General features: G+C 47.3%; 1 protein-coding gene across 5 annotated transcripts in view; it reads right to left on the bottom strand.

Moving 5' to 3' along the window:
- Positions 1 to 13,562: 13,562 nt before the first annotated feature.
- cpne1 (copine I) overlaps positions 13,563 to 27,658 on the bottom strand; it is an 88,272-nt gene continuing 74,176 nt past the window's right edge. For all 5 annotated transcript variants that reach the window (XM_080183504.1, XM_080183500.1, XM_080183502.1 and 2 more), the window contains exons 9-16: positions 27,126 to 27,212; positions 24,411 to 24,470; positions 21,555 to 21,688; positions 21,388 to 21,442; positions 20,868 to 20,919; positions 19,064 to 19,197; positions 17,509 to 17,745; positions 13,563 to 16,664 (exon numbers count right to left, since the gene is read on the bottom strand). In XM_080183504.1, the coding sequence (XP_080039630.1) occupies positions 16,551 to 16,664; positions 17,509 to 17,745; positions 19,064 to 19,197; positions 20,868 to 20,919; positions 21,388 to 21,442; positions 21,555 to 21,688; positions 24,411 to 24,470; positions 27,126 to 27,212 (873 nt within the window). In that variant the 3' untranslated portion in view covers positions 13,563 to 16,550. The remainder of the gene's footprint in view (positions 16,665 to 17,508; positions 17,746 to 19,063; positions 19,198 to 20,867; positions 20,920 to 21,387; positions 21,443 to 21,554; positions 21,689 to 24,410; positions 24,471 to 27,125; positions 27,213 to 27,658) is intronic.

The raw sequence follows: 27,658 nt of genomic DNA, 5'->3' as shown, positions 1-27,658 counted from the left end.
ATGGTTGAACATGTTTAAATAGATTGACAGGATCCTGGACTTTAACAAGAGAAACATAGGCTCTGACCTGCTCTGGTAGCCACAGTATTTATCTGGCTGGGTCCAGTTCAGTGTCTGGTCAATGGTAAAACCCCAGGATGTTGATAGTGGGGGATTCAGTGATGGGAATTCTGTTGAGTGTTATGGGGAGATGGTTAAATTCTCTCTTGTTGGAGATGGTCAGTGCCTGGCACTTGCCTTATAAGAAGAGTGAGAGGGGATCTCATAGAAAGTTATAAAATTCTAACAGGGTTAGACAGGGTAGATTCAGAAATAATGTCCCCAGTGATGGGGGAGCCCAGAACTCAGGGCCATAGTTTGAGGATAAAGGTAAATCTTTTAGGACTGAGGTGAGGAGAAATTTTTTCACCCAGAAGGTGGTAAATGTGTGGAATTCACTCCCACAGAAAGTAGTGAGGCTAAAACCTTGTGTGATTTCAAGAAGAAATTAGATCTAGCTCTTGGGACTATGGGGGGAAGGGGCAGGGGGGATCAGGATATTGAATTTAATTATCAGCCATGATCAAAATGAATCATGGAACAAGCTCAAAGGCCAAATGGCCCACTCCTGCTTCTAGTTTCTATGTTTCCATCCCAAGCTTGGATATAGTCCAGGTCTTGCTGTATTTGGACATGGACTGTTTCAGTACCTGAGGCGTCATGCACGATCCTGAACATTGTGCAGTCATTGGCGAACATCCCCACTTCCCAAAGGAAGGTCACTGATGAAGCAGCTGAAGGTGCTGAGCCTAGGACACTCACCCTGAGGAAGTCCTGCAGAGATGTCCTGGAGCTGAGATGATTGATCTCCAACCCCCACAGCCATCTTCCTTAGTGTTGGGTACCACTCCAACCAGTGGAGAACTTTCCCCCGATTCTCATTAACTCCAGTTTTGCTCGGGCTCCTTGCTGCCCTGTTTGGTCAGATGCTGCCTTGATGTCAGGGGTAGTCACTCTCACTACTCCAGGGTAAAGCTGCCTGCTTGACTGGACCCCATGAACATCTTAAATCACTCACTCCCTCCACCACAGTGACAGCACTGTGTACTATCTTTTATTTCTATTTATTTAGTGTCATAAGTGGGCTTACATTAACACTGCAATGAAGTTACTGTGAAAACCCCTAGTCGTCACACTCCGGGGCCTGTTCGGGTGCACTGAGGGAGAATTTAGCACGGCCAGTGGACCTAACCAGAGTCTTTCAGACTGTGGGAGGAAACTGGAGCACCCAGGGGAAACCCACTCAGACACGGGGAGAACATGCAGACTCCACACAGTGACCCAAGCTGGGAATTGAATCCGGGCCCTGATGAGGCAGCAGTGCTAACCACTGTGTCACCCCACAACTTGCCAAGGCTTCTTCACTCACTACCAAATTCCCTCCAAGTCACTCACCGTCCTGACTTGGAAAAGTATCGCCATTTCTTCACTGTCGCTGGATCAAAACCCTGAAACTCCCAACCTAACAGCACTGTGGGTGTACCTACACCTCATGGACTGCAGCGATTCAGAAAGGAAGCTCGAGGCTGCTCAGTCTGTGCACTGACAGCAGGTCCAAGCAACAGAGTGATGTCCGTGTAGCAGGAGGCATGGAGCTGAGTGCCTCTGCTGCCTGGAATTGTTACTTCTTTTATGCCTGCATCCTTCCTAATGAACTCAGCAAAGGGTTCTATACAACACACAAAAAGGAAGGAGGAGAGGGGGCAGCTCTACCTGACTTGATTTAATTCAAAAGCTTTCTGATTCCCACCTATTGATTGAGATTGGGCTACTGATGTCTGTGAGTGGGTGGGAAAGTGGAAGTGAGTCCATGAAGAGATCAGCCATGATCTTATTGAACGGCGGAGCAGGCTCGAGGGGCCAGATGGCCGACTCCTGCTCCTAGTTCTGATGTTCTCATGTTCTGTGTAGAGCGGTTGGATCCAATTGCAGATTCCCTTCCAAAACCCATTTTGGAGAGCACATCCGTCATGAAGGTGTGTGATATTCTGTCACCTTCTCCTGGTCTGAGCTGGTGAGACAGGTGTCCACTTGCCTGTCCTGAATGTAGGCAATTGTATAACAACATCAGAACTAGGAGCAGGAGTTGGGCATCAGGCCCCTCGATCCTGCTCCGCCATTCAATAAGATCGTGGCTGATCTTTTCATGGACTCAGCTCCACTTACCCACCCGCTCACCATAACCCTTAATTCCTTTACTGTTCAAAAATTTATCTTTCCCTGAGAAATGCGAGGCTGTCGGAGATCTTCTTGGTGAGAATAGGGCAGGTCTGATCAGGGTGCATCACAGACTCCAAAGCAGACCTGACCCACTTGGCGATGACAGAATGTTACTATCTGTTGCTGATTTAGGGAATGATTCCAATACTGCCTGGTTTAGAAATCAGGAGTTAGGAACAAATTGTTTGGATAGAATTCCAAAGATGTATCTTTGGGCTGGAGTGAGTGAGAGATTGAATCTTTCTCACACTTCTCTGGTTACCAGTACAGGCTGTAGAATATATCCTGGCTGATGTTTCCACACAGCTGGTGAGTAGGCGAGGTTGTATTTGGCTCATTTCCCCCCCTCAGCGTCTGCTCCTCTCACTCCTGTTGGACATGAGGCCTGTTACTCATCCTGAGAGTGTAGATGGAATCAGAGACTGGACACAGCCTCGGAATGTACACTTTAACAGTGTGTAACAGAGCCAGGATCCAGAGCAACATCTCCTGGCTGACTCTAAAACCCATCCACACTCTTCTCTCTAATTGAGATCAGTGGAGTCAGCATTGGAACCCAGACCTGGGACTGTCTGCTCTGTGACTCGAGCCCAGCCGCCACTCGCTAATTAGCAATAACCTCTGCTTTCTAATTAATGAAGACATTACATTGTGTTACAACAAGCTCTCAGAATCTGTGTCTCGATTCAATGCATGAATACTAATTGTTAATGTGCCTGGGACTCTGTCTGCATAGCAACATGAATAAAAGGGAAACTACGTGAGGTTTTGTGAAACTTTGTCCGGAACTGGGAAGTGAGTGAAGCAGAGAATTTAATTTTGTCTACAATGATTAAATTGGTCCTTTCGATAATGTCACTGGTCATCTCATTCAGATAAGCTGAGTGTGGATTCGATTAGTTGGGAGTTGAATAAACAGGTTTCCAATAAGTCCTGGAGAAATATCCTTTGTAAATGAACCAGTAAATAGAATATCCATTATAGACACGTCGAGTTTCTCAAACACTGATAATAAGGACTTGTTTATTCACTAACTGAGCAGAGACTCTGTGTGTCTGCTCTTCCCGCACTCCCGAGGAGAATCCCATGCTCCCGACACACGACCCTTTTTATCGAGTGTCTTCACCTGATCTAAATCTTTCCCAATTAGTTGGAACAACCATCGCAGACATCAGAGCAGCTTTCTCCAAGGTCGACCCACAGAAAGTGAGTGGTCCGGATGGGTTACCCAGACAAGCACTCAGATCCTGCGCTGACAGAGATATTCACAGGTATCTTCAACCTCTCTTTATATCATCCTGAGGTTATAGAATCCCTATAGTACAGAAGGAGGTGATTCAGCCCATCAAATCCATACCAACCACAATTCCACCCAGTCTCTATTCCCATAATCCCACACATTTACCCTGCTAACCCCTCCCCCGATACTAGGGTCAATTTAGCATGGCCAATCAACCTAACCCACACATCTTTGAACTGCGGAAACCAGAGCACCCAGAAGAAACCCATGCAGACACGGGGAGAACGTGCAAACTCCATACACTCAGTGACCCGAGGCCGGAATTGAACCTGGGTCCCTGGCGTTGTGAGGCAGCAGTGTTAACCACTGTGCCACACTATCTGCTTAAAGATGATGACCATCATCCTATTACCAAAGAAAAACCAAGCAGCATTGGCTGGTGACTCTGACATCCATCAATGTGAAGTGCTTTGAAAGATTAGTCATGGCACAAATCAATTCCAGCTCCTGGATCCACTACAGTTCACCTACTGCCACAACAGGTCCACAGCAGATGCCGACTCCCTGGCCTTGCACTCAACCCTGGAACACCGAGATCAGTGATCTCCAAACTCCAATCCGGATACAGCCCGCAGGCTGTGGTTTGGAGACCCCTGACCGAGATAACAAGGACACCTATGTCAGACTCCTATTTATCGACTGCAGCTCAGCCTTCATCACCATTATTCCCAAAACTCATCTCCAAACTCCGTGGCCTGGGCCTCGGCTCCTCCCCCTGCGACTGGATCCTGAATTTCCTAACACACAGACCACAATCAGTAAGGATGGGCAACAATACCTCCTCCACAATCATCCTCAACACCGGTGCCCCACAAGGCTGTGTTCTCAGCCCCCAACTATACTCCTTATACACCAATGACTGTGCGGCCAAATTCCCCTCCAATTTGCTTTTCAAGTTTGCTGATGACACCACCATAGCGAGTCGGATCTCAAACAGTGATGAGACAGAGTACAGGAATGAGACAGAGAATCTGGTGAACTGGTGCGGCAACAATAATCTCTCCCTCAATGTCAACAAAGCGAGGGAGATAGTCATCGACTTCAGGAAATGTAAATGTGAACATGCCCCTGTCTACATCAATGGGGACGAAGTAGAAATAGTTGAAAGCTTCGAGTTTTTAGGTGTCCAGATCACTGACAACCTGTCCTGGTCCCCCCCATGCTGACATTATAGTTAAGAAAGCCCATCAACACCTCTACTTTCTCAGGAGGTAAAGGAAATTTGGCATGTCAGCTATGACTCTCACCAACTTTAATAGATGCCCCATAGAAAGCATTCTTTCTGGTTGTATCATGGCTCGGTATGGGTTCCTGCTCTGCCCAAGACCACAAGAAACTACAAAGGGTCATGAACAAAGCCCAATCCATCACACAAACCAGCTTCCTATCCGCTGACTCTGTCTACACTTTCCGCTGTGCACTAGATTAAGGGTGAGCCAATTCAGGGACAATTTATTGACACCAATCAGCCTAAAAAGCACGTTTTTGGGATATGGGAGGAAATCTCGTGTTTGGTTTGATCATAAGAACATAAGAAATAGGAGCAGGAGTAGGCCATCCAGCCCTTCGAGCCTGCCCCGCCATTCAATAAGATCATGGCTGATCTGTCGCTGCTCAGTTCCACTTTCCTGCCCTCTCCCCATAACCCTTAATCCCCTCTCTTATCAAAAACCCATCAACCCGCGTCTTAAAAATATTTAGCGAGGCAGCCTCCACCACTTCAACGGGCAGAGAATTCCAGAGATTCACCACCCTTTGAGTGAAGAAGTTCCTCCTCAACTCCCTTCTAAACCGCCCCCCCTTTATCTTGAGGCTGTGCCCCCTAGTCCTACTGTCTTTTTTGAGCAGGAAGAGTCTTTCCACCTCTATCCTATCCATCCCATTCATCATCTTATACGTCTCAATGAGATCTCCCCTCATTCTTCTAAACTCTAACGAGTACAAGCCCAGTTTATTCAGCCTCTCCTCATAGCTCAACCCCCTCAACTCCGGTATCAGCCTAGTAAACCTCCTCTGCACTCCCTCCAAGGCCAAAATATCTTTGCGCAGGTGTGGCGCCCAAAAATGCACACAGTACTCCAGCTGCGGCCTCACCAATGCCCTATACAGCTGCAGCAAGACCTCCCTACTTTTATATTCAATCCCCCTCGCTATGAAGGCCAGCATCCCATTCGCCTTCCTGACCACCTGCTGCACCTGCAGGCTGGGTTTTTGCGACTCATGCACAAGGACCCCGAGGTCCCTCTGCACCGTCGCCTGCTGCAGTTTTTCGCCCCGTAAGTAATAGTCCTTCCTACCATTATTCCTACCAAAGTGGACCACCTCGCACTTGCCAACATTAAATTCCATTTGCCATTTCCTGGCCCATTCGCCCAGCCTATCTAGATCCTTCTGCAGACTCTCCACACCCCTCCGCGCAATTTGCTGTTCCCCCAATCTTGGTGTCATCAGCAAATTTCGACACCCTACACTCGGTTCCCTCCTCCAGATCATCTATATAAATGGTAAAAAGCTGAGGCCCCAGCACCGACCCCTGGGGCACTCCACTCGTCACCATCCGCCAATCCGAATAGCAGTCCTAGGCCGTGTGTGTGTGTGTGTGTGTGTGTGTGTGTGTGTGTGTGTGTGTGTGTGTGTTGTGTGTGTGTGTGCGCGTGCATGTGTAGTTACGCTGATGGTGCTGTAGTCTTCCTCGGGTTAGTGTTCTCAGTGTGAATCACCTGGAACATTCCATCATTTTGCTTGGTGGTGCAGGGCTCACTGTGTGGGTCTCGGGAGGGGGGTCTGTGCAGGACTCACCGTGTGGGTCTTGGGGGGGGTCTGTGCAGGGCTCACCGTGTGGGTCTCTGGGGGGGTCTGTGCAGGGCTCACCGTGTGGGTCTCTTGGGGGGGGGGGGTCTGTGCAGGGCTCACCGTGTGGGTCTCTTGGCGGGGGGGGGGGGGGGGGTCTGTGCAGGGCTCACCGTGTGGGTCTCTTGGGGGGGGGGGGGGGGGTCTGTGCAGGGCTCACCGTGTGGGTCTCTGGGGGGGGGGTCTGTGCAGGACTCACCGTGTGGGTCTTGGGGGGGGTCTGTGCAGGGCTCACCGTGTGGGTCTCTGGGGGGTCTGTGCAGGGCTCACCGTGTGGGTCTCTGGGGGGGTCTGTGCAGGGCTCACCGTGTGGGTCTCTGGGGGGGTCTGTGCAGGGCTCACCGTGTGGGTCTCTGGGGGGGTCTGTGCAGGGCTCACCGTGTGGGTCTCTGGGGGGAGGGGGGAGCGGGATCTGTGCAGGGCTCACCGTGTGGGTCTCTGGGTGGGGGGGGATCTGTGCAGGGCTCACCGTGTGGGTCTCTGGGTGGGGGGGATCTGTGCAGGGCTCACCGTGTGGGTCTCTGGGCGGGGGGGGATCTGTGCAGGGCTCACCGTGTGGGTCTCTGGGCGGGGGGGGGGATCTGTGCAGGGCTCACCGTGTGGGTCTTGGGGGGGGGCGGGATCTGTGCAGGGCTCACCGTGTGGGTCTCTGGGCGGGGGGGGGATCTGTGCAGGGCTCACCGTGTGGGTCTCTTGGGGGGGGGGGGGTCTGTGCAGGGCTCACCGTGTGGGTCTCTGGGGGGAGGGGGGGGCGGGATCTGTGCAGGGCTCACCGTGTGGGTCTCTGGAGGAGGGTCTGTGTCATGAACCAAAATGTTGCACCATCTGTTGATGGAGAAATGTCTTGAGTTTGATGGTGACTGTGGGACTTGTCGTGTTTGGCAGGTGTTCAAACCACTCGAAACAGGATTCAGCAAAAGCTAAATATTATTTACCGTTCCATTCGAAGATATTAGCTGTGAGTGACCAGGGGAGGGCCAGGACCTCCCGTAAACACAACTGTTCCTTTGTCTGATGTAGTTTGAGTGCATTGTACGGTGCACATCTGGAGATTTCCCTCTACATGTGGGTGTAGATGGAGGGTCAGGACAGTGATTCTGTATCTGGTGCTTTCTACCTGGGTTGCTCCTGGTGAAGTTGTTGTGTGTCATAACTCTGAAGAGCAGTATCGGTGACAAATCGCTGGTTACCCAGCGTCAGCCTGTTGGTGATACTGAATTATCAAGTCTCATGTGGTTTACACCGGGCAGTTTACCAATGAGTCACAGTTGAAGAGGTCTCTGTACTCTCTCATTTCTGGGGCCTGGTGTTGTAAAGGATGAAGCTCTGGACCAAGCTGGATGAGTCCCAGTGTGATGATGTCCCAAAGTCCTAGCAGTGGCCTCATGTCTGGTCAATTCTCTGGAACTTGGAGCTACCCTGTGTGCAGTGGGGAGCAGCCACACATTCAGTGTTGATGGTTTGTCCATCATAGGCCACAAGGTCCACCTGGTTACTGGGGTCCATTGCTGACTGGGAATCTAGTTCCTGTAGCATTCAGCTGGATAATATGTTACACTTTGCTCAACGTCAATCTTTACCTTCAGTTTTGTGTTACTGAAAACCAAGTTGAGAGTAGTGAAGATTTCACCCTTTTCTGTGACAGTGTTGACACTCACACAATAAAAGTGTTGTTGGAGGCTCAGTGATTTCTCTGCTTTAACTGAGTCCAGGTTCATTCACTTTGCAGACACTCCTACCCATTGTGGGCTGACCGGCTGCCAGGTGGCTGGGTGGGATACAACATTCGTCACCAAGAATGACTCAGTCGTAGCACTAACGATTGACAAAACTGAATCCGTAAGGACACAACTGCTCAATTGGGGAGGCGGGGGAGGGGGGTAGGTACACACAGAGGTAAAAACCAACCTGACCTCATCCTCACCAATTTACTTGCTCTACATTCACCTGTCCTTCGTGTTATTGACAGGAGCAACCACTGCACAGACCTTGTGGAGACAAAGTCCTGTCTTCACATTGAGGATATCCTCCATCAATCTAGTGTGTCACCTTGCTAAACAAGACAGACTTCAAACAGATCCAGCAGCTCAAAACTGGATATTTATGGCGATGCTGTGGGCTATTAGCAGCAGCAGAATTGTTCTCCAGCACAATCTGTAACCTCTTGACCCAGTATATCTCCCACTCCACCATTAGCACCAATCCAGGAATCAGCTCTGGTTCAATGCAGAGTGCAGAAGGACATGCCAGGAGCAGCACCAGGCAAACCTGGAAATGAGGTGCCAACCTGGTGAAGCAAAACACAGGACAGTTTACATCCAAACAGCAAAAGCAGCAAGTGATAGATAGAAGCGCTATCAAGCAGCACTCACTCAGCAATAACCTGCTCATGGGAACTCCGTGTGGCTTCTGCCAGGGTCACTCAACCTCAGACCTTAGTTCCAACATCTCCTCTTGACATTTAATCCCATTACCATCACTGAATCCACCACTTTCAACATTCTGGGGGTTACCATTGACCAGGAACTGAGCTGGACCCAGCCACATTAATACTGTAGCTACCAGAGCAGATCAAAGGCTAGAAATCCTATGGAGAGTAACTCATTCACTGACTCCCCAAAGTCTAACCACCATCTACAAGGCACAGGTCAGGAGTTGATGGAATACTCCCCACTTTCCTGGGTGAGTGCAGCTCCAACAACACAAACTCGACACCATCCAGGACTAAGCAGCCCCGTTTGATTGGCACCTCATCCACAAACATTCACTCCCTCCATCACTGACGCACAGTGGCCGCCGGTGTGTACCATCTACAGGATGCACTCCAGTGACTCACCGAGTCTCCAAACCCACAACCTCTACCCAGAAGGCCAAGAGCAGCAGATACCTGGGAATACCACGGCCTGGAGGTTCCCCTCCGAGTCACTCACCATCCTGACTTGGAATATATCACTGTCGCTGGGTTAAAATCCTGGAACAGTCTCCCTAACAACACTGTGGGTGTACCAACTGGACTGCGGCAACTTAAGAAAGCAGCTCATCACCACTTTCTGAAGGAGCAATTAGTGAAAGGCAAAACATGCTGGCCTAGCCAACAATGCCCACAGCCAAAGAATAGAAAAGGAAATGTGCAACTTTCTTAATTCTGGCCCCTTTAAACATCGCTGGTTTTAGTTGCTGGGCCATCATTGGCCGTGACTCCAGCTCCTGGAACATCTTTAACCCTCGCCGCTGCTTTCCTCATTTAAGACACTCCTTAAAATCCAACTTTTCAACCAAAGTTTGACCCGTTTCCTTATTCTGTTCAGTGGCAAGTTCTGTTTGTTAATGCTCCCGTGAAGTGTCTTGGGATGTTTTGCTTAACAATATATAAATAAATTATATTTATCTGAAGATTAAAGGATATGAAGGGAGTCGAGAACCAGGGGTCACAGTTTGAGGATTCAGGGTAGACCATTTAGGGCGGCAGTGAGGAGACATTTCTTCACTCGGAATGGTGAGCCTGTGGGATTCATTCCCACAGGAAGCAGTTGATGCCAAAACATTGGATAGAGCACTTGGGGTGAATGGGATTAAAGGTTATGGGGAGAAAGCAGGATTAGGCTGTTGAGTTGGAAGATCAGCCATGAATGGTGGAGCAGATGAAGGGCTGAATGGCCTCCTCCTATCTTCTATGTAAAAGCTACTTTCTGAGGTTGTTGTGGGTCTCTGCTGCTCCCTGGTGGCTAACAGTACCTATTACCATTTAGCCAATGCATCCCAAAGCTCATTCCCTGTGGAAAGGTCCTTCTTCCAACCCCTAACACTCTGGTACCTCAGTCACCGCTGGAATGAGCGCCGAGGCAGATCACAGACACAGATCAACATGGTGGGCAGCACGCTATCACCAATCCCTGGCATCAATCTCAAACAATCTCCCTCATGGCAACTGAGAAAGATACAGTGAAGAACAAACTTCCTCCTACACTAACCGCCTCCCCGCCTCCCCCCCCCCCCCCCCCCCCCCCCCCCCCCCACCCCCCCCCCACACACACACACACACACACATATATGGGACAAACACTTCTAATACTGTCAGAATAAATGCCACTTCACACTCCTGGTTTCCCTGCAGTAACAGCCCCCTTCCCCTCCCCACCCCTCCCAAAGACAAAGTGCCCTTACTGAATCATTCTGAGCAGAATGGGGAGGCCATTTGGAATCTAATACTTGCAGAAATCTAACTCAGCTTTGTAACCATGGCAGGCTGTAGCTGATAGTTCCAGAGCTTTTCCCATTTGTTGGTGTGAGGATGTGGTGAGTGAAATGACTCTGTTTTGGAACAGCCCCTTCCTGATCATCCCCAGAAAGGAAGTTCTTCACCTTCTCCTCACAGAGCAGCACACCGGCTGTTTTAACAATCACCAATCCCAGACTCAATATTTAATAGGGTTCAGCTTACTGCAGCAAGGAGTGTGAGGTGGTATTTATTCTGAGACAGCGTTGGAAGTGTTTGTCCCCTAGGTAGGAGGAAGTTACTTTTGCTTTACTGCATCTTTCTCAGTTACTCTGAAGGAGATTGCTTAAGATTGAATACCTGACCTGTGCTACTGGCTTTACTTCTCAGAGAAAACTGGTGCAATACGGCAAATCTAGGACTGAATGGGACTTCAGCCCAGATTCCCTGCTTGTGATCCAGGGCAGGGCAGTAACTCTGGAACTTCCTCCAGCCTCACAAACCTCCAAAATCTCTACACTCCGCCTATTCTGGCCTCTTGCACAATCCAGACTTCTGCTGCTCCATCTCACTCTGTGGGTACTCCTTCCAACCCATTTTGATCAAATTGTCTAAATAACTTCTTTAAGGTTCAGAGTCATTAACTAGAGGCTGGGTTATTAAGCATGTTGAAGGCTAAAATAAACCGATTTTTAATCAGTAAGGAAATCGAGGGTTATGGGGATAAGGTAGGAAAGTGGAGGTGAAGAATTTCAGATCAGTCTGAATGGTGGAGCAGACTCGATGGGCTGAATGGCTGCCTTCTAATCCTACATCTTAAGGGTCAAAGTTTGTTTGCTCCTGTGAAACCCCCTTGACTATTTACTACAATGACGGCACTTTCTAAACACATGTTGGGGTGCAGAGGGTGTAGTATCTATCATGCTTCACCCAGAGTGTTACAGAAAGGAATATCTGACTAATTGGAATTATTCACAGATGGGAACAAGTGATTTATTTTTTCCTTGTCAGCATCTGAATCAGGTGAGACAAATTGACAATGGATAGTCAGAGGCTTTTTCCCACAGCTGAAATGATCACTACAAGAGGACACAGGTTTGAGGTGCTGGGGAGTAGGTACAGAGGAGATGTGGGGGTAGGTTTATCACTCAGTGGTGGGCGAGTGGAATGGGCTGCCGGCAACAGTGGTGGAGGCGGATTCGATAGGCTCTTTAAGAGACTTTTAGATAAGTACATGGAACTTAGGGTTATAGGTAAGCCTAGTAATCTCTAAGGTAGGGACATGTTCAGCACAACTTTGTGGGCCGAAGGGCCTGTATTGTGCTGTAGTTTTTCTTGGCAATGTTTCAAACAACAGTTTATATCCAGAACAGAAACTTCTATATAGACGTACAGAATCCCTACAGTGCAGGAGGTGGCCATTTGGCCCATTGAGTCTGCATTGACCACAATCCCACCCAGGCCCCATCCCCATAATCTCACGTTTACCCTGCTAATCCCCAACACTCCGATCAATTTAGTGTGGCCAATCCACCTAACCCGCACATCTTTGGACTGTGGGAGGAAACCCACATGCACATGGAGAGAATGTGCAAACTCCGCACAGACTGTGACCTGAGGCTGGAATTGAACCTGAGTCCCTGACGCTCTGAGGCAGCAGTGTTGACCACTGTGCCGTCCTCTCATATCAAGGCAAAACACTGCAGATGCTGGAGTCTGAAACAAAACAGAAAATGCTGGAAAATCTCAGCAGGTCTGATCTGTGGAGAGTAGAACCAATGTTTTGAATCTAGTTGATCCTGCGTCAGAGTAAGAAGCAAAGAAAATCAAACAAGATTTATACAACTGAGGTGGGAGCAGCTGTAATAGGACAATGGAAATGTAAATAGTGATGATGAATGCTGAGCAAGGTGCTACAAGTGAAACTTTTCTTCATTCAATCACAGGCAGGCTGGGATGTCATTAATTCCACACTGGTACTTCGGAGATATCTTCCTTTTTCCCCAGTAGAGGACGTTCCCCAATGTGGCTGATAGGACCCTGGACCATGTGAGTTTTCATTTACTCTCTCCCCATTCTCCTCTCATCCATCCCTTCCATGCCTCAAACCTGGATCTACAGGAACCTCTGTTAATTGCAGCATCTTTAATGCAGTAAAGGGGCAGATTGGATTACAGATGTGTAATCAGACAGGTAAAGACCAGCCAAGTAACAGCAACGATGGTCAGATTGCTGCTGCACTCAAAACTTCCAACTCAAAGCTGCTGCGGAAACATTGCAGCGTTTGAGGGTCATGGTCACTGTTTGGAAATATTGGAAAAGCTAAGATGTTTGTAAGTGATTGTAAAGATAGTGCTACACAAAATACTGGCTTGTGCAAAATAAACCATCCGGTTATCAACAGGAGTTAATTCAGACTGACCAACAGAAACTGGAGACACAGTTGGCCAACGTGCCACTGGTTCACTCTTCAATGTCAGCATCTTACCCACGTTTAACTAAACATCATCCCTTTGGAGAAAACGGCATCAACCAGGTTTCCTGGTCTAAGAGGAACAGGCACAAAGGTGCTGCAGATTAGTAAAGGATCATGAAGCAGCTCAACTGGAGTGGGTGCCAAGAGAATGTTTTCCCACATAGGAGGGTCTAGCATCAGGGGCACAGTTTCAGCGTAATGAGTTGCTGTTTAAGATGGAGGTAATGATATTTTTCTCTCAGCGCATGGTTAACCTTTGGAATTCTCTCTCCCAGACAGCAGCGGAGGCTGGGTCATTGAATCTATTCAAGGCCGAGTGAGATAGACAAGAGGTCATGATCATATCAACCATGATTCTACTGAATGGTGTAGCAGGCTCAAAGGGCCAAATGGCCTCCTCCTGCTCTTGCTTCTTACGATCTTATGCAATTTCTATTAATGAAGTAGCATGAAGCCGTGTACATAATTTCTCTGCTTTAATCACATTACTCAATGATTTACACACACACAGATTTCTAGTTATATATTCAAAACCAATGATTGTAGTAAAAACAGTTCCTAACTGGTCATGTTCTACTAAAGATGGCTTGTTTTGGTCTCAATGGGATCCTCTGATTTTGTACTTTTGGAAAAAGGAGGAAGGGGAGAAGGAGAAGATTTGGGAAGAGAGACACAAACGAGAGGAATGGGTGAACAGTTGAGGAACCAAGTCAAATACTCCTGTTCTTCCGCTTCTCAAATCTGAGAGATATCTAACACAGGCTTAGAATTTTGTGAACTATTTTATAAGGGTACATATGATAAATAACACATTTCCATTCCGTGATTTGGCAGCTGCACAAACAATTAGAAATGGTGGGACTAAAACTGGATAAATACTGTTGGGTATAAACTGCAGGGTTCCAAGCACAGACACTCTCAGACATATTGTCCCATTTCTGTAAAGACAGCAACAGAGACGGTCTCTACATAAACTTTGTTTCACTCCAGCTGAAGGAGTGCGAATGACAGAGTTGGACAGCGTGCGAGGGGCAGCATCACACTTGGAATCTAAAGAGTTGTTGGATTTTAACAGCTGCTGCATGTGCTGGGGGATCACACATTCTGCATCACCCCCCCCAACAGGAACAGTGGCATTAGGAGATGTGTGAGCAGTGACACACCAAGAGCTCCATACCCACCTTGGCAGAACGGGAAGTGGAGAGTCAAAACACACAGCACACAGATATCCCCAACGAGATATCGGCAGAATACTCGCCTCGTTTAAAGAGCAGAGATTCTGCCGTTTCCACACATCACCTGAGGCACAAACATTCAAATATATAGCAAAGGAAAGAATCTGGGTGGGTCACAGGTACGAGTACATCTCGTGCCTCACGGTAAGCGGGGAAACTTTTCATTGAAATAGACAGTGTGTGGCCTGTGCCTGCTGCCTCTGAAACGTGTAACGTGAAACTGGAAACGACAGGCTGATCGGGGTGGGGGTAGGGGTTCACCGCGTGTAAGCACCAGGCCCAGCAGGGAGAGGCTGCAAACCAGAGAGGACAGGGGTGGGGTGGGGAGCTCAGTAGAAAACACCAACAGATACAAACTGTTTCAGGTGTCCTTAAACCTCACAGAAGTGACCAGCTCCTCAATGTATGCTGTGTGTTCCATCAGAGCTCCTGTACACTCAGCATTGTTCACTCTGCATTCCTCTGTGCTGACCATCTCAGACTGACCAAGTGGTCCATGCTCCAGTTCCACAAGCTGGTTAAGGTGGACGAAGGTGTGGGATAGATTGATACAAATCATTGTGAAAGTGGCTGGGACAGAGAGTCAACAGGAAGCATGCAGTTTATGAAGGGCAAGTTAACAGGTAACACTCACTGTGAACTTTTTGCAACAACAGTACTGGTCTAATGTAATCCACTGATGTATTAGGGTATCCACTAAAGGTTTAGGGTTTTATGTTGGGAGGGCGGGCTGCAGACTGAGCTAACTCATTCACAGGTTCTGCTGATGAATCCTGCCAATAGATGAGGGAGCTGTTGGAGGCAGCCCTACCATTCCAGGGAAAGGTGGTAAGGGTCTTCCTCCTGTGGAAAGTCAAATGGGAAACATTCCAACTATTCATTTTGGCAAATTGGGATCACTTCCCATCTCTGCTTTCACACAGCCATCCCAGCGTTCCTTAGTAGAAAATGACCGTTTTGCATTTTAACGTTGCATAAGGTACAAAAACACAGTATTCAAAGTAAAAAAACTTGACAGACATTTCAAGGGGCAAAAAAATACATTTTTTGTTTCCTCTCCAAGGTATTTTAGGCAATTTCTTCATCCTTAACCTGCTAACAGTCAAACATTGAACAGTGCCCACTGACAGAAGGATCAGAAAGCAGTGAAACAGAGAGTGGCAGAAGACAATGTTTAAACAAAATCCCAGTTTGATCCATGAATAAAAGCAGCTGGAAATAAAAGTTAGAAAAGTAACATGTTTTGTAGAAGGCAGCATCCTCATACATTCACTCTTTACAGTAAGATGTAAGAAAGCATTCTAAAAGTGACTGCCACTGATAGCAAGTTGATTATGTGACCTGCATACTCCAGCAGTGATAATTATATAAAGTGCTTGTTAATCAATAAAGCTTTGGAAGTTAGTTATACAAGGCAACAGAGGATTCAGTGACAGTGTGAGTCGATATTTGCTTTAACAGTGTTCTGATTGCTGTGATAGGCACAGTCAACCCAGTGACCCAGGAGAAGACACAACATCACAGGTCAGGCTCGTGCATTCCTGGTCCCACCTGAACCCGGGGTGAATCCAGACCCAGAGGCTGACACAAGCTGTAAGGATTGCCTACCTCACAAACCCAACGTGGAGCTGGGGTTTCTGTGTCCCCTGGCTGGAGTTAAAAGGCAAGCAACATGCTGGGGGTGGAGATGGAATCAAGGAACACAGTCAGGTGGGTTTGCATTAGAAAATCTTCAAACATCTTATACTGAGAGGTGGGCCCAGGATTAACTGCACTGCCCGCATAACCCCTCACCCTCTTCCCCCTAACACTGGGCAGTAAAAGGTTCTGTTTCTAAGGTAGGTTAGTAGTTAGATCATGTGGATGGTAGCATTGCCAATCCTCCAGGGTATCTACCGAGTCCTCCTGGATATCCAGTGAGCAGACACGGGCATCCTGGAGTTAACACAGGATACTTATGGAAAACTAATTTTGAATTTCTGCACCAAGGTCAAACATTGAAGAAAATTCTTCAACAACCTCTAGGACTCAAATTTTTGGTCTGCCTGTGTGTGTGCGCTTGTGTATATGTGTGCATGCATCAGTGACCAGAGAGAGAGACATTGACCCAATCGCTGGTCTCAAGAGTCCTAATGAGGCTGTCTGGGTGATGCACAGAGGTGAAGAGGGTGTTGGCATCGTACTGAACGCAGTATCTAACATGTCTGGTCACGGTTACTGGGCTGGTTTCGGGGGATTGAGTGGTGCCAGCTTTCTCATCTTGAAGTAAGACACCAACTGCTTGGGCACCTCAGCCAGGACAGACTGGGCCAGAGCTTCCTTGGGGGCCTGAGAAAGAATGTGGAAAGAGAAAGGAGAAATGAAAATTAGCATGACCATCGATAGGAAGACTTGACTTCACATCAGTGTCCCCACAATCTCACAACAGACACAGTCCCGATTAGAGATATTCCACAAGTCTGCTAGGACAAGAATCATGAATGTAAAACAATCGCTAATGGAAAAAGTAAGAAATTACGTTAGATAAAACAGTGTGGAGTGGAAATGCATGCATTTCACAGGATTACAATGGTTGGTGCAAACTCCACACAGACATTACCCAAGGTCAGAATCGAACCTGGGTCCCTGGTGCTGTAAGGCAGTGGTGCTAAACACTAAATACTCCACTCATGTAGTGGATGGGTAAATATTGCACAGGACACTGGGGATAACTCCCCAGGACACAGGAACAAGATAGATTAAAAAGTACAGAGACCACCATTTGGCCCACTGTGTCTATACTGGCCCAAACCAGTCAGACAGCCACATTCCACTTTGCAGCTTGTACTGTTTCAGCACTTACATTTCCAAGTGCTGCTGCGCTCTGCCATCCTTTCAGGCAGCGGGTTCCAAACTCCCACCACCCTCCTGTTATTCCTCAACTCCCCTCTGATCCCTATACCAATCAGCTGATATCTACACCCCCGATGATCGGCCTTCCCACTGAGGGGGATAGGATGAATAGATAGGGCCTAGCTCAACGTGCCAAGTGTCAGTCTGTATCTTGGAATGGAACCTGGAATCACAACTCCACTGACACACTGAGTGAAGGTATTTGGTTAAATTATTAGAGATTCCCCAGAGGCGGGCTGTAACTCTGCCAATGCTCTAAACTCCAGGCTGTCGTACTTACATTTTGAAACTGTCGGAAGGGCACAAACTGCACAATGTCCCTGACAACTGGCTCTCCAGCCAGTGACTTCAGGACCCCATCATCACCATCAAGAAACTCCATGGCTTTGAAATCTGCGCTGCCCACACCAACAATGATGATGGACATGGGCAACTTTGAGGCTTCTACAATGGCGTTCCTGGTCTGATCCAGATCAGTGATCTCCCCGTCAGTGATAATTAACAAAACGTAATATTGCTGTAGGGGAAGAAATCAGAAACAGCCCACCATTATTAACATTACATGCACAGAAAGATCCCACAAATCTGACTCTCGTTTCACTAGGGGATAGCTTTTACGAGGATGGAGGAAAGTTTGGTGGTGGTGGGGGTGTCAGTTTCACAGGTGAACACCCTCCAGTCCTTCATTCCAAGCAGGCTGTTCAACAACTGAGTGTTGTGCAACTATTCAACTGTGGAGGCCATCACATCCTGTCATTTCTGCTGTACACCCCCAGAGACGTCCTTGCAATGGGTTGAGGGGTGGAGCATTGTTGGTGAGGCTCACCTCACCCCAGCCTCCTCACCCTGGATCCCTCCCACTAACTGCAGGCCATTCCCACTGGAGGTAATGGCACCATCCCAGCACAGAACTCAGTTATTGTCTCGGAATGACGCAGGTCCCTGCTGGCCTGTGGACAAGCCCAATCCATTAATCAAAACCTAGACCTCCCCTTTATGACTGATCTACTGGTCAAGCGGATCACTGCAGCAACCTGCCAAGGCTCCTTCAACAGCACCTCCCAAAGACAAGCTCAGGAACTCTGCTACTTAGAAGAACAAAGGGTAGCAGAGACATGAGAACACCACCACCTCCGAGTCATGCAGGACTGGAGTCACCTACAGACCAGCTGAGGATGGGCCACACATGTTGGCCCAGCCAGCAACACCCACACCCCGAAAACTTAATAGGGTTTCAATCCAACATGTTTCAAAATTGTCAGTCACCGCAGTCCCTTATCAGGCACAATCAGGTTAGAGAAATATCTCCAAGACAACAAGTATCTCTCCTCACAATAAAACTGAGTGCCTCGACAAACATTCGACACCGGGGCGGGTGGGGGGGGAGCCCCAGCCTCTCTGCATCTTCAGTTGCTGTTTATTCATGTGTATTGAGGATAAATGAGCAATGCTGGTTTTGTCAGTGATGCTCATATCCCAGGAATGAATCAAAATAACTTCCAAAAAGAGAATAGGATTTATGATTGAATCTGCTTCCATCACCCAAACAGCACATTCTAGATCACAACAACTTACCGGGGAACCTCATCTACCCTCCGCACCAATAACATTCAATCTGCTGTCCTCTGGTTACTGACCCTCGTGTCAGAGTGTCTCTCTCTTATTTACTCAGGATTTTGAGCAACTCGATCAAATCGCTCTCTCATCATCAATACTTAGATGACCAATCCCAGCCCTTCATTGTAAAGCAGGCAGGTTATGTGGAGAGCGCTTTCTCTGCACAGATCTGGCATTGCCCCTCACTACCCGCTGTGTGCCTTGCTCTCGGTACTTACCCCGGCAGTCGCTTGCTGAGCGGAAGCTGCAGCAAATCGGGACACGTGAGTAATAATGGGGGAGAAGTTGGTCGGTCCGTAGAGCTTCACGTTGACAATGGCATTGCGGTACGCATCAATAATACCCTGCACCCCTGTTAATACAGAGAGACAGCATTGTTCATCCAACTCAAATAGCACAGCACAAAGGTCAAATCCAACGTTTGAGTCAAAACTAACAAATGATATAAAAACAGATAGCAAGAGCTTTTTCCAAATATATAAAAAAGGACGAGAGAGGCCAAAGCGCAAACAGTTCCCTTCGAGAATGAGACTGGAGAAATAATAATGGGGAACCAGGAAATGACAGAGGAATTAAACAAATACTTTGCGTCAATCTTCACCATGGAAGACAAATAATATTCCAAAAATACTAACTGATCAAGGGGCAAAAGAGTCCATTATAAAGGATGTAATAGCTGAACATTTAGAAATACACAGTATTATCAAGCAGAGTTAGCATGGGTCATGGTGTGAAAATCAGGCCTGACAAAGCTATTGGAATTCTTTGAGGTGGTAACAATCAGAATAAAGGGGAACTTGTAGATGTAACATGCTTGGATTTCCAAAAAGCATTTGATGAGTATAGTATAAAAGGTTACTTGATAGGATAAGAGTATAGTGTTGGAGGTAGTATATTAGCATGGATAGTGGATTGGCTAATGGTAGAAAACAGAGTTGGAATAAGCGGGGTATTTTCAGGATGGCAAACTGTAACTAGTATATAGTGTTATAGGGATCAGTGCTGGGGACAGAATTGTTTAAAATATTTATCAATCATTTGAACGAGGGAAGTGAATGTACACAAAAACAAGCCGAAAGAGTCTATAGAGGAACATAGACATATTAGGTGAGTGGGTAAAAACTTAACATTTTGCTACATTATGTTCCATCTGCTAAGTTCTGCACTTTGGTAGGAAGAATAAAGGAGCTGAACATTATTTAAATGGAGAAAGGCTGCAGAAAGCTGCAGCTCAGAGGGATTTGTGGACCTTCGTGCATAAATCACAAACATGCAAGTTCGGCAGGTAATACGGAAGGGAAACTGAACTTTGGTCTTTATTCCAAAGTAAGTAGTCTCACAACACCAGGTTAAAGTTCAACAGGTTTATTTGGAATCACAAGCTTTCGGAGCACTGCCCTTCATCAGGTGAGACAAATCCACACTCACCTGATGAAGGAGTAAGGCTCTGAAACCACATCATCATGACTATTTATTCGAAAGGGAATGGAGTATAAAAATTGGGGAGTCTGGCTAAAACTACATATGGCACTAGTTAGACCACACCTGGAACACTGGACAGTTTAGGTCCCTTATCCAAGGGAAGATATACTGGTGTTGGAGGCAGTCCAGAGAAGGTTCACTAGGTTGAACCTGGGTAGGGAGGGATTTTCTTGAGAAGTTGAGTAAGTTGGGTCTGTACTCATTGGAACTGAGAAGAATGAGAGGCGACCTTATTGAGACATATGGGATTCTCAGGGGGATTGACAGGGTCGATGCTGAGAGGTTGTTTCCCCTAGCGGGAGAGTCTAGGACCATGAGTGGGTGCCCATTTCAGACTGAATGGTGGGACAGGCTATTCCTGTTCCTATGCTCCAATCTGGAATATATGTGGCTCCTTCCATGATACCCAGGTGGCATTGAACGCAATGAAACCTAATCTGGACAGGCAGATTTGCCAGGAGGTTACACTGTACAGGAAACATGTGTCCTTTCCCTGTCAATAACCCAATTCTACTTCAGATCGATGGAGAAATTTCCTACCTTGGCAGTATGGGTTGTTGGGATTGAAATTCAAGGAAAACTCATGGGATACCTGAGCAAAGTAGAAAACAACAATTAGATTTAAAACATTCCTTACTGAAATTGCCTCAGCCGCAGTGTTTTTGCCGCTTGCGTTGCTCCTTCTCTCTGGATCAACGTCCTACACTACCCAATGATTTCAGACTCCACTGCTCTCTCTCCCAGATCAACAGTCTAAAGTAACACCAATCCAAATGACGTTACAAATGCACACAGCTAGTGAACTGAGGCTGGAATTGAATCCTGGCCCATGGTGCCATGAGGCAGCAGTGCTACCAGTGTGCCACCGCGCTGTCCACATTATGACTTAACTGCAAGTTCTTACTTGATAATTGCATTATGAAATCTTAACGAACACCAAACATAAGCAGATGTTGATTTGGGGAAAGTCATACAGCATCTAGAATAATGCTCACAAAGACCAGGACACGACCCCCCACCTCCCCCCTCACCCCAAGACTGTGTCTCTCGGCGCTCTTACCTGCCACGTGGGGGGCACTTGCGCACCAAATCCAAATGCAGGGAAGAGTTTATCTCTGTGGAAACAAGAAGAGAGTGATGAGGCAGAGCAAAATGCAGACAGCCCATTGCTCATTTCACCATCAGGAATGCTTTGAAACCAAACTGGAACAGAGCGAAGAATCTTACGTATCGTAATCCTGCACAACCTGCCCGACAGACCAGATGGCAGTCAGATACTCATTGACTCCACTTGGACTGATGTAATGCAGCGAGTCTGGTGAGCGGGGATCTCCATTGGACCCAGTGAAGTCAACACCAACCTGCAAGAGGGAGAAATTGTAAAGCACATTTAATAAAAAAGGACAAAGTAAGAAACATTATCCCATTTAAAAAAACTTGGAAGTCCATCCACACATCCCATTTGCAAAACTTCTGTTGTCAACACTCCAATGTTCACATTTGTAATGAAATTGCCAATGTAAACGTGTCACATTGTAATTGTACCCTCCTACCTGTGGTGGTGCTGCACCTCCTCAGATTTTCATTTTCCAGTGCCCATCAAACCAATTCTCTTTCCTTCCACATTGATCTATGGTTTACTATTTCACAATAAATACAAACCGAATGATTTTATGGAGGCAAGGACTGAATGAACTTGAAGTTTGATCTGGTCCATTTTTAACCACACCTTTCGACATCACTGCAGTCCAGTGATGACTACAAGCCACTGACCAGTCCAAAATAAAAGCTGCCACAAATACACAAGTCAAGCAACACCTGAGAGAGAGAGATTCGCACTCTTTCACAGGAAGATATCAGTTCTCGCAGGAGGGGAGGTCCACCAAACATGTTCACTATCTTACTTTCCATGCGCTGTTGTCATTGTAGGGTACAGATGCTATAGGAAAGATAGCACAGGAAGTGAGAGGAAGGGGAGTTGCACTTTTGATTAGGAAAAATGCCTCAGGGATTGGTGCTGGGTCCACTGTTATTTGCCATTTATATTAATGATTTGGATGAGAACATAGGAGGCATGGTTAGTAAGTTTGCAGTTGGCACTAAGATTGGTGGCATAGTGGACAGTGAAGAAAATCATCTCCAACTGCAACGGAATCTTGATCAATTGGGCCAGTGGGCTGACGAATGGCAGATGGAATTTAATTTAGATAAATGCAAGGTGATGCATTTTGGTAGATGGAACCAAAACTGCAGCAGGTGACGGTGCAGAGGGACCTCGGGGTCCTTGTGCATGAGTCGCAAAAACCCAGCTTGCAGGTGCAGCAGGTGGTCAGGAAGGCGAATGGGATGCTGGCCTTCATAGCGAGGGGGATTGAATATAAAAGTAGGGAGGTCTTGCTGCAGCTGTATAGGGCATTGGTGAGGCCGCAGCTGGAGTACTGTGTGCAGTTTTGGGCGCCGCACCTGCGCAAGGATATTTTGGCCCTGGAGGGAGTGCAGAGGAGGTTTACTAGGCTGATACCGGAGTTGAGGGGATTGAGCTATGAGGAGAGGCTGAATAAACTAGGCTTGTACTCGTTAGAGTTTCGAAGAATGAGGGGAGATCTCATTGAGACGTATAAGATGATGAATGGGATGAATAGGATAGAGGTGGAAAGACTCTTCCCGCTCAAAAAAGACAGTAGGACTAGGGGGCACAGCCTCAAGATAAGGGGGAGGCGGTTTAGAACGGAGTTGAGGAGGAACTTCTTCACTCAAAGGGTGGTGAATCTCTGGAATTCTCTGCCCGTTGAAGTGGTGGAGGCTGCCTCGCTAAATATTTTTAAGAAGCGGGTTGATGGGTTCTTGATAAGAGAGGGGATTAAGGGTTATGGGGAGAGGGCGGGAAAGTGGAACTGAGCCACGACAGATCAGCCATGATCTTATTGAATGGCGGGGCAGGCTCGAAGGGCTAGATGGCCTACTCCTGCTCCTATTTCTTATGTTAAATGGTGGGGTGATAGGGAAAGTTAAAGAATAAAGAGATTTAGGGATACATGTTCATAGCTCCTTGAAAGTAGAGTCACAGGTGGACAGAGTGGTGAAGAAGGCATTCGGCATGCTTGGTTTCATTAGTCAGAATGTTGAATACAGAAGTTGGAACGTCTAGTTGAAGTTGCACAAGACATTGGTAAGGCCACACTTGGAATACTTTCTATAATAGTCACCCGATTATAGAAAGGATATTATTAAACTAGAAAGAGTGCAGAAAAGATTTACAAGGATGCTAGCAGGACTTGATGGATTGAGTTATAAGGTGAGGCTAGATAGACTGGGACTTTTTCCTCTGGAGCATTGGAGTCTTAGGGGTGGTCTTATAGAGGTCTATAATGTGCCACACAGATCAGCTAGATAGTCAATATCTTTTCTCAAATGTAGGGGGAGTCTAAAACTAGAGGTCATAAGTTTAAGGTGAGAGGGGAGAGATACAAAAGGGTCGAGAGGGGTAATTTTTTCACACAGAGGGTGGTAAGTACCTGGAACAAACTGCCAAAGGTAGGAGTAGAGGTGGGTACAATTTTGTCTTTTAAAAAGATAGTTACATGGATATGATGGGTATAGAGGAATATGGGCCAAATACAGGCAATTGGGATTAGCTTAGGGGTTTAAAACAAAAGGGTGGCATAGACAAGTTGGGCTGAGGGCCTGTTTCCGTGCTGTAAACCTCAATGACACTGTCTCGATTAATCAATTCTGGCTCTTCCTCAATCAGCTGGAAAATCTAGCAAATATACTGCTGTTTCTGTTCAGCTCAGCCCTCCAGTGGTCTCATGTGGTCATGTCATCATCATAGCATCATGGAATCCCTACAGTGCAGAAGGAGGCCATACACAATACAAACCAATACTACTTAAATCAAAAAAACCCTGCAATATATAAAAGAACTGTCCCTCTGCATCTGCCTCTCAACCAACTCGATTGAACTTTTAAAAAAAATGTCCTCCTTGGTTGTGAGCGCCGCGCTCTGCTGGCTAGCACCGTACTCTCCAAACCAGCATCCTGCTGAGATCAAACTCACTCAAACCAGCATTGAAATTTACCCACCGTGAAATTGATCTGACAGCCTCCCATAACGTAATCCAGGAAAGAGTAATCCGTCTCTATCTGTGAAATTAAACAAGATGGGATTAGTACAACTCATAACAGTCAGTCTGTTGATAAGGCAATTCAATGTGGTAAAGGCAGGCAACCACTTCCCTCTGCCAGTATGGAGTTTGCATGTTCTCCCTGTGCCAGAGTTTTCTCCAGGGGCTCCGGTTTCCTTCCACAGTCCAAAGTTGTGCGGGTTAAGGGGTTTGGTCATGATAAATTGCCCCTTAGTGTCAGGGGGATTAGCAGGGTAAATATGTGGGGTTACAGAAATAGGGTCTGGGTGAGATTGCGGTTGGTGCAAACTTGATGGGCCGAAAGGCTTCCTTTTGCACCGTCAGGATTCTACACTAGAGTCGTCCAGAAAATGGGGTAGAATCCTCAGGTTAGTCCCCACCGAGATGAAACGTGTAGGCAGATTCTGCCCCCCCCCCCCCATATAAAAAAGGACTAGGGATATGGAGAGGTGGGGAGGTGGATTCGAGAGCAGGGAGAGATTAGCCATGATCTGATTGAATGGCAGAGCAGGTTCAAAGGGTGAACTGCCTACTTCTGCTCCTAATTCCTATGTCCCTCCACGCAAAGGCTCCCTGAAAAACCAGCAGATACTAGGAGCCCATTAACCATTCCAAGGCAAGATATGAGATTTGTGTTGGGCCAGAGTATCAAGGATTGGAATAGAGGAGTGAGAAATTGCCATAATCTCACTGAATGGCAGAGCAGATTGGAGGATCAGAATGGGCTCTTCCTGCTCCTAAACAACAGGCTCATGGGACTGAATACTTAAACATTAACTTTTATTTATTCAATCTTGGGATGTGGGTGTTGCTGACTGCACCCGCATTTATTGCCCATCCAGTGCCTTTGTATACTGCTTAGTATTACATGGATTTAATCAAATTGGCTGAAGTTTGGCATTTGTGATATTGGGGGCTTCAGGAAGAGGCCAAAGTGGATCATCCACTCGGCACTTCTGGCTGAAGATTGTTGTGAATGATTCAGCCTTGTCTGTTGCACTGATGTGCTGGGCTCCTCCATCATTAAGAATTACCATAACATCAGTAATAGGAGAGGAGGCCATTCAGCCCTTCCAGCCTGGCCCACCATTCAATCAGATCATAACTGATCCGACATTCCTCATGTCCACCACCTTCCTACCCCTTCCCCGTAATCCTCGATTCCCTTACTGATCAAAAATCTATCACAGCCTTAAACATACAGACTCTGTCCTCTCTGCAGTAAGGATAGTTATATTGGTGGAGCCTCCTGTACAGTGAGTTGTTTAATTGTCCATCACCATTCATGGCTGGATGTACGGCAGAGCTTCGATCTGATCCGCTGGTTGTGGCATCGTTTAGCTCTGCCCAGAGCCACTTCTGCTGTTTGGCACGCAAGTGATCCCGTCTTGTAGTTTCACCAGGTTGATACAGATTTTGTGTTGCTGTATCTGTTAGAAATCTGTCCCATTCAGCACAACGACAGAGCCACACAATGAAGCACATCCTCAACGGAGAGACTTTGGGCCGGATTTTCTGGCCGTGCTCGCACCAAAGCCGGAAAATCCAAGGTCGATGGACCTCCGCACACTCCCCCCACTATGATTCCCATGGCGGGCGGGATGGGGAAATCCCACCCTTTTGTCTCCACAAGGACTGTGCGATGCTCCGACCAGCGGTGTTACGGACAGATGACTCTATCACAGGTGGATTGGTGAGGTTTGCACCTGCCGCAGACCCAGCCCAGCCCAGCAGGCACGTCCTTTAGGATTCACAGAGTTTGGTCAGTAGTGGAGCTATCAAACCACCCTCGGTGATGGTCGTTCTGGGGTGACGAAGTCCCTCACCCATTGACTTGATACCATGAGACATCATGGAGTCTCGAATCAATGTTGAGGATTCCAATGGCAATCCCCTCCCAACTGTATAGCAGTTTGCCACCACCTCTGGTGAGTCTGCCATGCTGGTGGGATAGGACATAGCCAGGGATGGTGACGGCAGTGTCTGGGACATTATCTGGTGATGTATAATTCTGTGAGTATGACTGTCAGGCTGTTGCTTGACTCGCCTGTGACACAGCTCTCCCAATTTTGGCACAAGCCCCCAGGTATCAGTAAGGAGGGCTTTGCAGGGTTGACAGAATTGGGTGCCCTGTTGTATTTCTGGTGCCTAGGTCAGAGCTAGGTGGACTGTTTGGTTTCGGTCTTTCCAATTTCATAGCAGTTTGATACAACTGTGGGATTTCAGTGGATATTTTAGAGTCAATCACATTGTTGTGGCTCTGGAGTCAACATGTAGACCAGACCAGGTAAGAATGGCAGATTTCCTTCCCTGAAGAACAGTGCTAATTGTTGTAAAAACCCATGGGTTCACCAATGTTTTTCAAGATCACTATTAGTGAGATTAGTTCTTAATTCCAGATTTTTTTATTAATTAAATATAAATTCCACCAGCGACTGTGACGGGATTTGAACCCGTGACCCCAGAGGATTATCTTGGGTCTCGGGATTATTTGTCCAGTAACATTCCCACTATGCCACTGTCTCCTGTTCCCATGTAACAGGGTTGAGGGACTGAATGGCCACCAGTGCAGCCAATCAGCTTCCCTTTATAAGGGTAAACTGTCCCACAAATTCAGGTATCTCCCAGATAACTCGATTAAGGATTCACGTACCTTACAGGATCGAACCCGAATAACACCAGAATTCTTGTAGCTTTTCTTTTTCTTCTGCTTCTCGGGGTGAATGCAGTCAAACTCGATCTTCAGGAGAGAAACATACCAATCAATACTCAGCAATATTGCAGGACACAGGTCCTTGTCCTCAGAACAGGACACTTCCCCCCCCCTCACCTGTCCTCCTCAGATTGGAAAGGGCAATACAAACTTTCCTTCTGAGTCTGTGACCATCAGTGGATTCAATTATCCCCCCTCCACAATAATAATATCCTGTCGCAAATGTGGCAATGTTCTCAGAACCTTCCCTTTATCCACACACACTGCCCCGTTCCCCCCCCCAAAGAAGCTCAAACAAGACGATCTCTCTAGTTAAACAGCATTCATGTCCATCACATTATCCATACTTACGCAGCATTCAGATCAATGGGACTCCTGGTTTCTCTTCCTAACACAATATGGAGGCTTTAAAAAGTCCCAACACAACGTCACCCTCCACCCGAGTTGCGTGACTACAACGGGCAGAATGGCCA

Source organism: Carcharhinus amblyrhynchos, unplaced genomic scaffold (genome assembly GCF_965287045.1).
Source record: "Carcharhinus amblyrhynchos unplaced genomic scaffold, sCarAmb.v2.hapA chromosome_316, whole genome shotgun sequence".
Classification (NCBI taxonomy): domain Eukaryota; kingdom Metazoa; phylum Chordata; class Chondrichthyes; order Carcharhiniformes; family Carcharhinidae; genus Carcharhinus; species Carcharhinus amblyrhynchos.
Note: the sequence above shows the minus strand (reverse complement) of the source record. Positions and strands in the feature narration are given on the sequence as shown.